General features: G+C 41.2%; 1 protein-coding gene across 1 annotated transcript; it reads left to right on the forward strand.

Moving 5' to 3' along the window:
• Nucleotides 1–7,591: 7,591 nt before the first annotated feature.
• On the forward strand, nucleotides 7,592–9,323 carry LOC121969320 (zinc transporter 4-like). The gene is made up of 3 exons (XM_042519345.1): nucleotides 7,592–8,454; nucleotides 8,530–8,679; nucleotides 8,761–9,323. The coding sequence occupies exons 1-3, from the start codon at nucleotides 7,777–7,779 to the stop codon at nucleotides 9,064–9,066; spliced, it is 1,134 nt and encodes a 377-aa protein (XP_042375279.1). The 5' UTR covers nucleotides 7,592–7,776; the 3' UTR covers nucleotides 9,067–9,323.
• Nucleotides 9,324–13,967: the final 4,644 nt, after the last annotated feature.

The following is a 13,967-nucleotide window of genomic DNA, read 5'->3' on the forward strand; positions in this document are numbered from 1 at the left end:
GCTTGTCAATTCTCTCCCGCATCATCATTTTCGCTAGCTGCATATTTTGCTCAACTTTCTATGCTCCTAAGCTCCTGCACACTTAGACACAAGGATCAAACCACAGCAGGACCTAACTTGACTTGGATGATCACATCAAAACTCCCACGGGTACTTACAAGAAAGATATATATGCATGATCACTTTATTTAGTCTTGGTCTCAACTTAGATTTTTCATGTTGGATCTAAGTTGGACCAGTACTTACAGTCCCACTGGGACTTGTTCTCATTGGAACTCTCTGCTCTGATTGCTTACCTGACTTACCCGTCAAATATCTGGTCTTCCAGACCTATTTGTACTTTCTCTGGTTCTTCTTAGTGTCTGATCAACCTGATTGTCTAAGACTTTCCTGCAACACTAAGTTAACACAATAAATATAAAATAATAAAGTAAAAGCAGTGTTAGCATCATTCAATATTCGTTGGTCTGCTCGACTGTGCATTTAGTCACACTCGTTTAGAGTTCACTTCTCCAAAACTTCTCATTACCTAGGATTACCTTCCCTAAAGTTTTCCCTTCCTTATATTTCACTCCTCTAAAACTTTTCATTATCTAAAATTACCTCCCCTTAGAGTTTTCCCTTGCTTAGGGTTCACTCCTCTAAGACTTTTCACTCCTAGGATACATTCCCTAGTATTTTTTTACATAATCTCTAGTTAGGATTAATCACTCGGTAGACTGATCACCCTTCTCTTACCTAACATCCAGTTAAGACTAGTCACTCATTAGACTTCATCCTTGCCTAACTTCCAGTCAGGACTTTCCACTTGACTAGGTCAACCTTGACCAAACTGTTGGAGCAATCTAGGTGCCCTAAGTTTTGATGTTTGGGCAAAGGTTTAAGTTAGGTTTATTGTTGTATTTGATATGCATTGTGAGTGTGCAGGATACAGGTACAACAAGGAAAGTCCAAGGGTGAGTCTTGGCGGTGTAAGTCCAAGCATGTAGTCTTGGCAACGTAAGTCCAAGTGTGATCTTGGAAAAGGAGGAAAGTCCAAGGATGAGTCTTGGCGGTGTAAGTCCAAGCATGTAGTCTTGGCAACGTAAGTCTAAGTGTGACTTGGCAATGGATGAAGTCCCGGAGGCGCGACCTCTTGGCAAAGGAAGACCCGACAACAATGACAAGGCCGATGGAAGCTCCAGAAGGCAAGACGTGAAGGATGGGGAGGCATCCGAGGGACGCAAGGCTGATGGAGGAGGCTAGAAGGCTAGGTCTAGGTTGGTCGGGCGAGAACGAGTGCTGAGTGAATGTACTCGAGGTAAAATCCTAGAATTAGGGTTTACTGTAGCAGCACTGTAGCGTTACTGTAGCAGTACTGTAGCGTTACTGTAGCAGTCGACTGGTGACTGTAGCAGTCGACTGGTAACGGGCAAATCAGGTTCTGATTTGTTCCAAGCTCTATAAGAAGGAGCTTGGTATGACCGGCCAAGGTGACGAAATTAGACTTGGTTAAGGTCTAATTAGTAGTCTACAAGTGCTCAAGAGTTTTCCTTGTGTCCAAGAGGTCTTGGTGAGTTTGTGGTGAGGTTTCTCCACCCACAAGGAGTTTGAGCTAGCCGGAGGTCTTCCGGGGAGTAATCCACCGACGGATAGGGATCGTCCACCTTACGGACACGCCGTGGAGTAGGAGCTTTATCTCCGAACCACGTAAATGATCGTGTAGCTTGGTTTGCATTCTTTCTTGTCTTGTATTTTGTTTAGCTTGTTTATTTTTGTATTATTCCGCTGCGCAAGCTAACAACGTAGGAAGTGAACAATTTGGGTGAGCCGCTATTCACCCCCTCTAGCGGGCACATCGGTCCTAACAATTGGTAATCTAGGTAAATTTTATTTATGCTAACTTGCCATGTTTTGTTTGCCTATCATATGTCATGACATCATATTTATATTTAACATTCATATTTTATTATGAAAAATACAAAAATACCATGTCATGTCATACATACATCATGTAACTATAGCTTGCTTTTCATTTTGAAAATTGCTTATTTTGATGTATGTCATGTAACATCATGCATTACTTTAATTCCCTTGTTATTTAAGGATAGATGGCATCTATTATAAATGGTAAATATCCCAACAAGAGGGATTATATCAAGTGGCATCCTAGATGGATGATCATGATTTTTACAATGCCTAGATAGAGATGCATGATCCCTTAGTTTAGGGCAAGACCAAATATACATCTCACAAAGAACTATAAGGTGACTTGTATGTGTTTTAATACACGTTAGATACAAGTGAGATGTTAAGATGGTGAACTAAACTCAAGATGTTGATCTAGTGCATCTTGTTGAGTTTTAGGTTCATCAAAACACATAGTTATGTGTCTTCCAATCATTGGGAAAGCTAATGTACAAGTCATGTGCATTGAGCCCAAAGAACGTGGTTGGATATTGGTTTTGAAAATGATTTCAAAATACTTTTGAAAAACCTTGGTGAAGACTATCTTTTGATAGTAATCATCATTGAAAAGTTAGATACAAATTAGGAGAAAACATTGAATTTTTCAAGAGTTGTGCCCTCTATTGCTACCACCAGAGAATCTAATGTGATGAATGGAGTGATGGATTGTGCCCTCTATTGTTTTCAGTAACTCTCTTTTTCACGGAGAATCTATTCCGATCACAATATATTCTTACTCCGCTTGTGGTGCTAAACTTGCTTCTTCTTAAGGGGATAGAATTATAATTATATATGTTTTCCATTTTTATCACCATTGATAAGCATTATAGTTCTATTTTATCTGATGTTGTAATTCTCTTTTAATATTATAGTTTTATTTCAATAAATACCATAATTATATTGTTCCATGTTAACCCTAATGACATCTAGGGACTATAGTATCATGATACTATAAAGATATTTAAATTATCATCCAGATATCTATAAATCATCGTATTTATAGACATTTTTTTCTTTAAATGAAAAACACAATCAAAAACTTTTACCTAGTGGCTTTTGGGACTTTAATGTAGTGGAAAAGCATTCAATCAATTTCTTTTGTATGGGATGAATCGGCCCATGCTTATATGAGTGATAAATTTCAACATTATTCGTTTAAATTGTTTATCAGGGACGGCTATATTCGACGGTCAATTGTTGAATGGCCAAGAACTTTGACTGCTTACGTTTGGTAAAGAGATTTTTTTTCCTTTAAATGTGAAGTATTCTATTGGAAAATGGAAAAAATCATGTTAGTTATTTTTAGATATGGAATCAAATTAGAAAATATTTTTGAAAGAATAGAAGAAATGTAATTATTTTAAAAGAATTGAAAATTTTATGTATGAAAAAAAAAACTTCTTACATAATTCGTTACTAAATAAATTTGCCAAAATAATTTTTAGAGTCATCAACAGCACGCCTTACCCTTTTTAAATTTACCAAATGGCATATTTTATGATTTGATTTTCACTCAATTAATAGGTATAAAAAGTGTTTGACAATTATAAAAAAAATTTATAGATGCCAAATTAGTATAAACTTTCCTCAAAAAATATTCATATTTAAATTTAAAAATTTTAATATTGTTGTCTATTCTTGTAGGAGATCGTCAAGGAATAATCCGCTAGACAACTGTCTTCTACGAGGTTGCTGGACGACAAGAGAGAGAGGCTGCGAGAGCTCAACTGTCAGAGACGCCAACAAAGTCTGGGAGAGAGAGAGAGAGAGAGAGAGAGAGAGAGAGAGAGAATATGAACTTCATGAGAGGCCCTAACTCATCCACTTCGACTTAAGTCAAGTATACGATAGGGAAAGGATAAAGAAGTACATTTAGAAGGATATGCTAGTAGTAACTGTTGGAAAAAATAATCTATCGTCGGAGATTTTTTGAGGACTTAATTGAATTTAAAATTATACAGAATTTAAATTCAACTTACAATAGAGATGAACTGAGCGGATAATCTCAGGTTGTTAGCAAGGGTTAGTTTTTGCTACATGACGAAAAGCGGTAGATTGGACTCAGTCGTCGAGGGGGTAGATCTGCTGAGCAATAGGTCTGTGTTGTTAAGCCGAGCAGTCGAGAGCACAGAGTCCGATCAAACAGAGCAGCCGTCCAACCAGAGAGACCGACCGAGCAGTACGATCGGGCGGCCAGTAAGGTCGACCGGGCAAAAAGGCTGACCAGGCAGTAAGACCGATTGGGAGGTACGGTCGGGCGGGTAAACAGGCCTAGCGAGAGGCAGGTCGGGCGAGCAAACAGGTCTGGCGATAGCCAGGCAGGCCGAGTGAAGCGACAGGGCGAGCATTCGGGTGAAGCGACAGGCTGAGCGTTTGGGCGAAGCGACAAGCTGAATAGTCAGAGAAGTTGGTTGGGCGGACGAAGAGACTGACCGGGCGAGTGGAGAGGTCGGTCAAGCGAAGGGGCCGACCGAGCAAGCTGACCGAGGCCTGCGAGAATCGCAGTTTCCTTGAAACAGATTTGCCCCACCTCCGACTGTGTTTCGAGACTTATTAGGGTCGTCTGTTTTCTAAGATACAACGGCTGACCGTAAATTCCACCAAGCACTGGTGGTCACAGCGAACTGAGAGACACCCGATTGCTATCATGGGCACTCTGCTGAGTTGCACAACAAAGAAGGAGGGAACACATGTAGAGAGCTTTTGTTACTTTTTTTCTTCTACATGTGATCGCAACTTTTTATATAGGCTGCTAGCAACTTACAATAGAGATGACCTGAGCGGATAATCACATGCTACTAGCAAGGGTTAGTTTTTGCTACATGCCGAAAAGCGGTAGATTGGACTCAGTCATCGAGGGGGCAGATCTGCTGAGCAGTAGGTCTGTGTTGCTAAGCCGAGCAGTCGAGAGCACAGAGTCCGATTGAACAGAGCAGCCGTCCAACCAGAGAGATCGACCGAGCAGTACGATCGGGCGGGCAGTAAGGCCGACCGGGCAAAAAGGCTGACCAGGCAGTACGGTCAGGCAGTAAGGCCGATTGGGAGGTACGGTCAGGCGGGTAAACAGGCCTAGCGAGAGGCAGGTCGGGCTAGCAAACAGGTCTGGCGAGAGCCAGGCAAGCCGAGTGAAGTGACAGGTCGAGCGTTCGGGTGAAGCGACAGGCTGAGCGTTTGGCCGAAGCGACAAGCCGAATAGTCAGAGAAGTTGGTTGGGCGGATGAAGAGACTGACTGGGCGAGTGGAGAGGTCGGTCAAGCGAAGGGGCCGACCGAGTGAGCTGACCGAGGCCTGCAAGAATCGTAGTTTCCTTGAAACAGATTTGCCCCACCTCCAGCTGTGCTTCGAGACTTATTAGGGTCGTCTGTTTCCTAGGATACAACGGCTGACCGTAAATTCCACCAAGCACTGGTGGTCACAGCGAACTGAGAGACACCCGATTGCTATCATGGGCACTCTGCTGAGTTGCACAACAAAGAAGGAGGGAACATAGTTGGAGAGCTTTTGTTACTTTTTTTCTTTTGCCTGTGATTGCAACTTTTTATATAGGAGTTCAGATCACCGTAGCGTTAATGGTCGATTAAATATCATTACTTGTCGAGCAGTGAAACACCGACCGTTTCACTTATTATCACTCGACCGTTCCGATTCTACATTAATCTCGAATTTAATGCATCTGTTATACAACAGTAAAAGGTTGGTTGTTCAGTTGGGCAAATTTTGTCCCGACCGGTCCAACATTCGGCGCGCAGATCGTGCCCACACACGAGTCAACATGGTTCAGTGTAATCTGAGCCCTGGATTTGCACCCCTGCACACCCACGCGTGAGAGAGAGTCTCTCCCCATGTATTGTTCACATCCTTAATGCATGTGAATCAATATAAACTAACCAACATGTCTTTAAGCTTCCAATGTGGAATTAAAATTTCATTCACAATAGAGCTTTTACCTCTTCCACCTCTTCTCCATTCATGCATATTCAACACTAACTTTGGAATGATTATGTGTGCACACACTTTTGTCCCTAAGAACGGGCTCCTTTTATATTAATGTCGTTGAAGAATGACATAGTATCTCTCCTAGTATTAATTGATGAAATGTCATACTCTAATAAGAAAAGTTTTATTTATATTATCATATCAAAGAGTCATATTATCATATCAGAGGGTCATGTCATCTCTATTTAGAAGATCATCTGGGGTCATGTCGACTCTTCATGTGTTATGATAATTCTCGTGTTGCATCAATTCACATGTTGTACATGTGCTATGTCAACCCATATGTTATCCCATGTGATATTGCCCAACTGGGGAAGTTGAGCCAAAGAGTTTGACATTTAATTAGTGGAGAGGCATCAGATCAGTAGAGCTAAGATGAATGAGCAAGGCGGTCGAATCAATGGATCCTAGATGATTGACTGGGGTGGTTGGATCGACAAATCCGAAATCATTGAGTAGGGTGGCCAGATCGACAAATCTAAAATAACTGAGCGAGATGGTCGGATCAACAGATAAAATAATTATACATGAGTATTAGATTGACGGGGCCAAGAGGACTGAGCAGGACAGTCGGATCGATGGAGCTGAGCCAACTGAGCTGATGACATTGAGTCGATGGATCTGAGTCAACTGGATTGATAGCATTGTCTCAAGAATATAGAGTTGAATGACGGAATGACTCGTCTTAAGTAGAATAAGTAGACCGAGTGAGAGTGCCCCATTGACCTATCATAATTTTAACCTCCCGGCCCTCTCAATTTGATTATTGACCTTTGTAGTGACTTCTAATATTCTGCACGTCATTATCAAAAGCTCTAGAGATCATATGGAGTACCATTGACTTCACCAAAAGGTAAGAGCACCTTAGTCCTGTACTAAACCCCTTTCCAGGTGTTGGACAATTGACAAAAGTCAACAGTTCACTTGCATTACATATGTTCCTTATGATTATAGATTTAACTTGTTTTGACTTTGAGTCATCAATCAGTCAACTCAAGGATCTATAGACCATCCAAATTGCTGCCCGAAGTCAATATCATCGACCAAACCTTCGAAACTCCACTCTTTACCCCACAATGATGGGGCACTAGTTGACTATGACCACGTACGCTGAGTTGCCATCTCAATCATTTTCACCATTTTCTTTCAACGGCCACAAAATCATGCACGTGGTTAAGATATCAAAAAGGGAAATATAATTTATCTAATATAATATTTTATTTTCATCGATTCTAAACACAATATTTATTTTTTATTAGAAATCAAATATTTGTAAGATTTTATCCATCACCTCTAAAATTAATCACTCAAAAAAAAAATATGAATAAAAAAATCAGAAATATATCAGCCAGAACAATGACAATCGGAATATCGAACGCATTAAATCATACAAAAAAAAAACAAATATTCGTCTAAAAGTATTCAAACTACTTTTCGGTTGGACCAATCTTTTTGTAGCTCACTTTTCGTTCAAAACAAAAAACGTTCGATCGAGACAAGGCATCTGCATTACAAGACATCCGATCCCTGATCTAATGGACCGAACCGGCCGGTTCAGCTCGGGTCTGGTGTGACTGTGCAAAGCACGGTTCGGACAACGGCGTTTACTATATTCTCCCGATGACAACATCATGTCAACACCAGCACAGTGCAGCTTCCCTTCCACCTCCAGACGCGAGCGAGGCTCACCTCTCGCTTCAAGCCCCATCGAGCTGCCCACCTTCCCTTTCTCTCAACATGAGCTCATCGCCATCTCCTTCTTTCGCTTTCCCTCTCCCCTATAAATTCTTTCCCATTCCCCTGTCTGATCCATCAAACTGAATCCAGTTCACCATGAAAAGGCCACTCTGTTTCAGTTCTGTTTCTTCGCTGTCTCTCTTGCTGGTCCTCCTCCTTCCTCTGGGAGGCTGTGCTTTGGACGACCTCTGTGACGGCGGCAGCCAGTTGGAGGTGGGCGGAGGAGACGCGGAGCGTCCCCTGCGGCTGAAGCTGATCGCCGTGGCGGCGATTCTGAGCGCCGGCGGCGTCGGGGTGGTGATTCCCCTGCTCGGCCGGTCGGTGGGCGCGTTCAGACCGGAGAGCGAACTGTTCTTCCTGATCAAAGCGTTCGCCGCCGGCGTCATCCTAGCCACGGGGCTCGTGCACATCCTCCCCGACGCCTTCGGCAGCTTGACGACGTCGCCGTGCGCGGAGAGGGCGTGGGGGGACTTCCCGGTGGCGGGGTTCGTGGCGATGTCGTCGGCGCTGGCGACCATGATGCTCGACTCCGCCGCCACCAGCTACTACGAGCGGCGGTCCCACTTCAGCAAGGCGCGGCCGCTGGAGGGGGAGGAGGAGGGCGGGGGCAGGGGCAGGGGCGGCGACGAGGAGGCGGCGGCGACGACCGCCGGCCACGGCCGCGTGCGCGTGCACACGCACGCCACGCACGGCCACGCGCACGGCGCGGTGGCGGCGGACGCGCCGGGGGAAGCGGAGCTCGCCGACGGCATCCGCCACCGCGTCATTTCCCAAGTACGCTGCTTACTTACATGCACGAATGAATTGAATTAGTTCACGGCGGAGTAATCTGACAATGGCCATTTGCAGGTTTTGGAGCTCGGAATTCTGGTGCATTCGGTGATCATCGGCGTTTCCTTGGGCGCATCTCAAAGATCCTCCACCATCAGGCCTCTGCTTGCGGCCCTGAGCTTCCATCAGTTCTTCGAAGGCATAGGTCTCGGCGGCTGCATAGTTCAGGTGAGACTAATCTCTACGAATCTCGCTTTAACATCGTTTTCGATTTTCTTTCCCAATAACAATAATTATAATAACTCTTAGGCAAAGTTCAGAGGCGGAACGACAGTGATCATGGCAGTGTTCTTCTCCCTGACAGCTCCGATCGGCATCTCCCTGGGCATCGCCATCGCCTCGAGCTACAACCGAGCCAGCTTCACTGCTCTCGCCGTGGAGGGCGTGCTGAATGCTGCCTCCGCAGGGATCCTAATTTACATGTCTCTGGTGGATCTGCTGGCGGCCGACCTGAAGAACCCGAAAATGCAGCTCAGAGGAAGGCTTCAACTGGGAGCTCACCTCGCTCTCCTTCTCGGTGCAGGTTCCATGTCCCTTCTCGCCAAGTGGGCATGATGCCGATGCTAGCTAGCAGTGACTGTCTGTCTGGTTCAAATCGGAAACCACCAAAACGATGATGCCTCGAGCTCTGGTCGGAGAGAAAAGGCATGGATTGGAAGAGCAAAATCTGTGCGTCTTTGGAGTACAGAAGATCAAGAAGAAAAATGAGGAGGAGGAGGAGGACTAGTTTTATTTAATTTTTGAATCAAAATCGAACTATTGGACAAAAGGGGAAGAAGCACATGAATGGAACATACATACACTCGAATTAACAGCACAGTCGCCATTGCTCGACAGTGGAGAAACCATGATAAATCAATAGTAATGAAAGAAATTTTAAAAAAAAGTAGGAAGGAGAATCAATGTCGAAGAAAGTGGGCATTGATCTCGAAACAAAAAGTTGCTTTAGAACGCAACGTTTTGCTACCGTCTGTATTCTCCTGTGAGCAGAAAGAAAGCACAGCATTGCCCCATAAATTGCAGCATAATGCAGAGGATACGGCATGAGAATGAGATGCTTCGAAAACCCACCTTTCGAACAGAAGCTTGATCGACAAGACTGAATAACAAAGGAGGGCTAAATTTCATATGAATGGTGGTGGATAGATCTCACACTTTCATATGAACATAAAATCAATAATTTTATTGTCTGGGGTTAGCGTCTCGACTATCCGTTTTCAGCTGTGTATCTGTATTTACCTCTCTCCATATCTGTGGGACCGGCTCTAGGGGCTGTTGACGTGGCGGTTTCATATTTTTATAAAATCAATAATTTCGTTGAACTAATTTGTATCTATTATTTAAATAGATTTTAAGGTTAATTTTTAATGAGTATGAAAATCTTGTTAAGTGGTTGATTTTCTCATATAAAAAGGAGAGTTGCGTTAAAATTAATTATTTTTATTTAATATTATATTAATAAGTAGATTTTAATTTAAAATGTTTTAAAATTTCATAAATTCATCAATCAATTTTTGAAGAAAATTGATTAATTGACCTAAAATTTTAGAAGTTTGATATTTATATTATTTTAGATGTTTTAATGAGTTTTTGATATATTTTACTAAGTCATTGTAGTTTGTAAGTTTACAAATTTATTATTTTCAATTTATATAGTGGAGAATTTAGATCAGGAGCATGAAAATTAAGAAAGTTTGCAAAAAGACATTTAAAAAATTTAAATGTGAAAAAAAGAGCTAAAACAGCTTTCTAAATTTTAAAACTTGAGTATAAATCTACTCACTCGATTCACTAAAAAAATTCATACGGTGTCGTATCAAAATTTTGGTATGATATAAATTTTATATTATTTATCTTAAATTTTGATATTGAAATGGTATATACCATAATGAAATATTAAATTTAATATGGATACTAATACTTTTGGTATACCTATAATATTAATGTATAAGTAAATATGATATATTAAAAATTTGATAATTTTTTCCCACTCCAAACATGTGCATGATAAAAAGTTAAAATTGTCCCCTTGGGACGGTGCGGTGGTTAAGACACCTCATGGGGTCAAAATTCGGCGTGACCGAGCATAACCTCCCTCATGTCTTGACCATTTGCATTAATGGCTAGTAGCCACCCGTGATTTACCTCCTCCGTGTTGGCCTAGAGACGGGTTGGCGGGGGCGCTGGGGCGAGTGAATCGCCTTTTACCACATGATAAAAAGTTAAAATTATGTCAAATCCGGAATATTCTTAAGTATTTTAAAATTTGAGTAAAAGAATTCAAAAAAAAAAATTGCTTAGTCAAACTCTTCGAGCTGACATGCCAATATTTTTGTTCACATGTCACACAAAAATTAAAATTCCTCTGGGAGATGTTCTTATAACCCTAATTTCGTTCTAATTTTTGAGATAACAAATGCACAATGTATAGTGCTATATCAAACTATCAATCCATAGAGTTGTAAATAAAGTCAAATCAAGTCCAGCTTTGAGATTCTAGTAGGGAAGATAATTTTTCTAAATCACATAGAAAATTTAATATCCAATCTTAATGGGAGAGAATATAGAAGAAATTTTTAGATCCGATTAAACGATCAAGTATTTGAGTATAGATATTTTTGAATTTAAGTATAGACTATGGAGATAGATATGGTAAAATTATATTCATACCCTACCTGATACCTGATATATATATATATAAGTCTTGTTTTTTATTAGTGATTCTGTCCGAGAGTAGAGACGATGGATGTTGGGGGCGTGGCGCTCCTGTTGATCGTTGGTAGACTTCTCGTCAGTGAAACCTGCAACCATAGCTGTCACGCCCCCAGAGGAGTCCTTACCGACAAAATTTCGGCAACATTTTCCCTGCACCAGTGACAATATGAAGCATAAGTACATATAACCACAGACATACTCATCAGCAGTATATAACAGCCCACACGGCTGGATAAATAACACAACCACACAGATTTAATATGCAGCCCACACGACTGAAACATAACACAGCGGAAATCACAACATATGGAACATCAAACACCAGAACAACTAACCGCAGGCCGACCCTGCTTGACACATAATCAACACATCAAATACAAGACAAACTCCATATAAAATATACAAATACGAGAACAAGTGCAAAACCAAATATGCGAACTGAAACACTAACGGTAGGAGTAGCTCAGTGTGACACGAGACTGGCGGACAGGATCTCTAGGCGACTCCATAAATCCTTTACCTGCTATCTGCGAAATAACTAGTTTATGAGGTGGTGAGTATAAAGACTCAGCAGGTAATAGACAGATAGTGCACGAGTATAGTAAAGAACTAGAGATACAAAGATATACGGTCTCGTAGGAAATATAACAGATACTAAAGTGATATCATAGTAAATGTCCATACCTGAAACCATATCCTACGCTAGTAAAGTCGGGAATAGTACAAACCTGCTACGGTACTGCTCATAACTACAAGAGCATCATGTGAGGTATACTACCAATAAGTATATCAATGTCTAAACACGTACCTCAGATATATATCTTAACCTATGTGAGCATATCAGCATAAGTAAGCAACAACAGCATAAATAAGCAATAGCAGCATAAGTAAGCAATCAGCAGATATAATAATAACAGCGTATGCACGGATGGTCACTCCCGCTCACCCCTCTGCACCATGACCCCTATATGGTTGAGAGGCCGGGACAATGACAGACTGTACACCACTCCAACAACCACTACTCTTGAGTGACCGAGAGGACAGTTGCATAATAGCTGAATAGCTACGTCTGCGACGGGGGTCCCTGCTGCCCACGACTCCAGCTATCACTACCCATGAGTGTACGAGTGGGGGACACGACAGGACAAGCGACACGCTCCAGCTACCACTACCCATGAGTGGCCGAGCGTGCAACCCTGGCCAACGACCCTCTCAACTACAAGGGACACATGGTCGCCGGCATGCATGCAATGACATGATGCGTAAAATGCAGCAGTCACCATCATATATATAAACAGAAACAGGTATGCTACATGAAGCCAGCATGCTCAATAAGAAACATGAATAAATAGCAGTCAAAGCAAGTAAACATAGTATCTGGTATCTATATATCCAGTATCTAGTAACTAGTATCTAGTGTCCGATATCTGCTAAATATCATGGATAACAACGAGAGACTGTATAGATACAGAAACGAGTAGCTCAAAGATTGAGTGGAAGTATCAAACGCAAGAAAAATAAGAGTGGAGTCAAGGTAAAAATAGTTTCTATCCAAAGATACCTCATGCACTAAGATCGATATATAATAAAGAGATAAAACAAGAAGTACCCGTCTTTAACTGTAGATCGTACCAAATAATCTCACGTTGAGATGTTCGTCTCAAATCAACATCCTGCATAATCATATAATATACAGTTTAGCTAGTTACATAAGTTACAACTAGCTAAACCCAAAGATCCAAACCCATAGATAAAACCCTAACCATAACTATTATTAATTATCCTTGACTAATTATTAGCTTCAATTACTCGCATTCGTGAATCATTTAACCTTCCCAACTATAATTTACAATCCCTTGATCAACAATCATATTATAACCATCTTCATCCACCTAATTAGATTAGGTTTATCATATCATCCAACCAATCCAAATATATCACACAATTACATATCGATTAATCCCCAACTAACACAATCTTCCTTTAGATTTAATCAATATCAACTTACTACCCAAAACCACCAATTAAACCCTTAATCACCTTAGGTTAAACAATCCCAAGTATTTCAGAATCAAATCAGCTGAAGCTAAACACAAATTAACTTCAATCACTTACCTAAGTCCGGAGGTGGTTGCTGGTAGTACACGACAGACAATCGAGGTCTACTACTGCTTCCCACTCCCTTCACTTGCTAGCCTTAATCTAATTCTCAACGATGAAACAGTGTGGAGAATAGAATTCCACCTTGAATCATATCAGGGGTAGGCCCGTGGCTGCTGGCAATAGTGTAAATATAGTATAAATGTGTTGAATTTAGGAAGATTTACATCTCCTTTTGAACTTTTTTATACTTATATATAAAAAAAATAAAAGGCAAATAAAAGGCAATTAGATAGATACTTTATTAAGGACTTGTATGTAAGAAAAATTTATATACCAGAGTGAAAATATATTTTTTTTTAAGATAGGAATTAATGAGGTAGAATAGTTTATTAGGAGCGAGTTCTGAGCAATTTTTTTTTAATTTTAAAATTTGAATCGCGTAATACTAATCTGCTCATGCGGGTTAAGTAAAATGCCGTTAATGAATGCCATTGCAAGAAAATATATTACGGTAAATAAAACTTGGTCCGGGCTTAACCCATCTTGGATTTGGTCAAACCGACTCACACGCGATCGAACCCGATCCTCACCCAATGACCACGACAACGCATACCACGAGTTGCATATAACGGAAAAAT

The sequence above is a fragment of the Zingiber officinale genome, chromosome 4A (genome assembly GCF_018446385.1).
Source record: "Zingiber officinale cultivar Zhangliang chromosome 4A, Zo_v1.1, whole genome shotgun sequence".
NCBI lineage: Eukaryota > Viridiplantae > Streptophyta > Magnoliopsida > Zingiberales > Zingiberaceae > Zingiber > Zingiber officinale.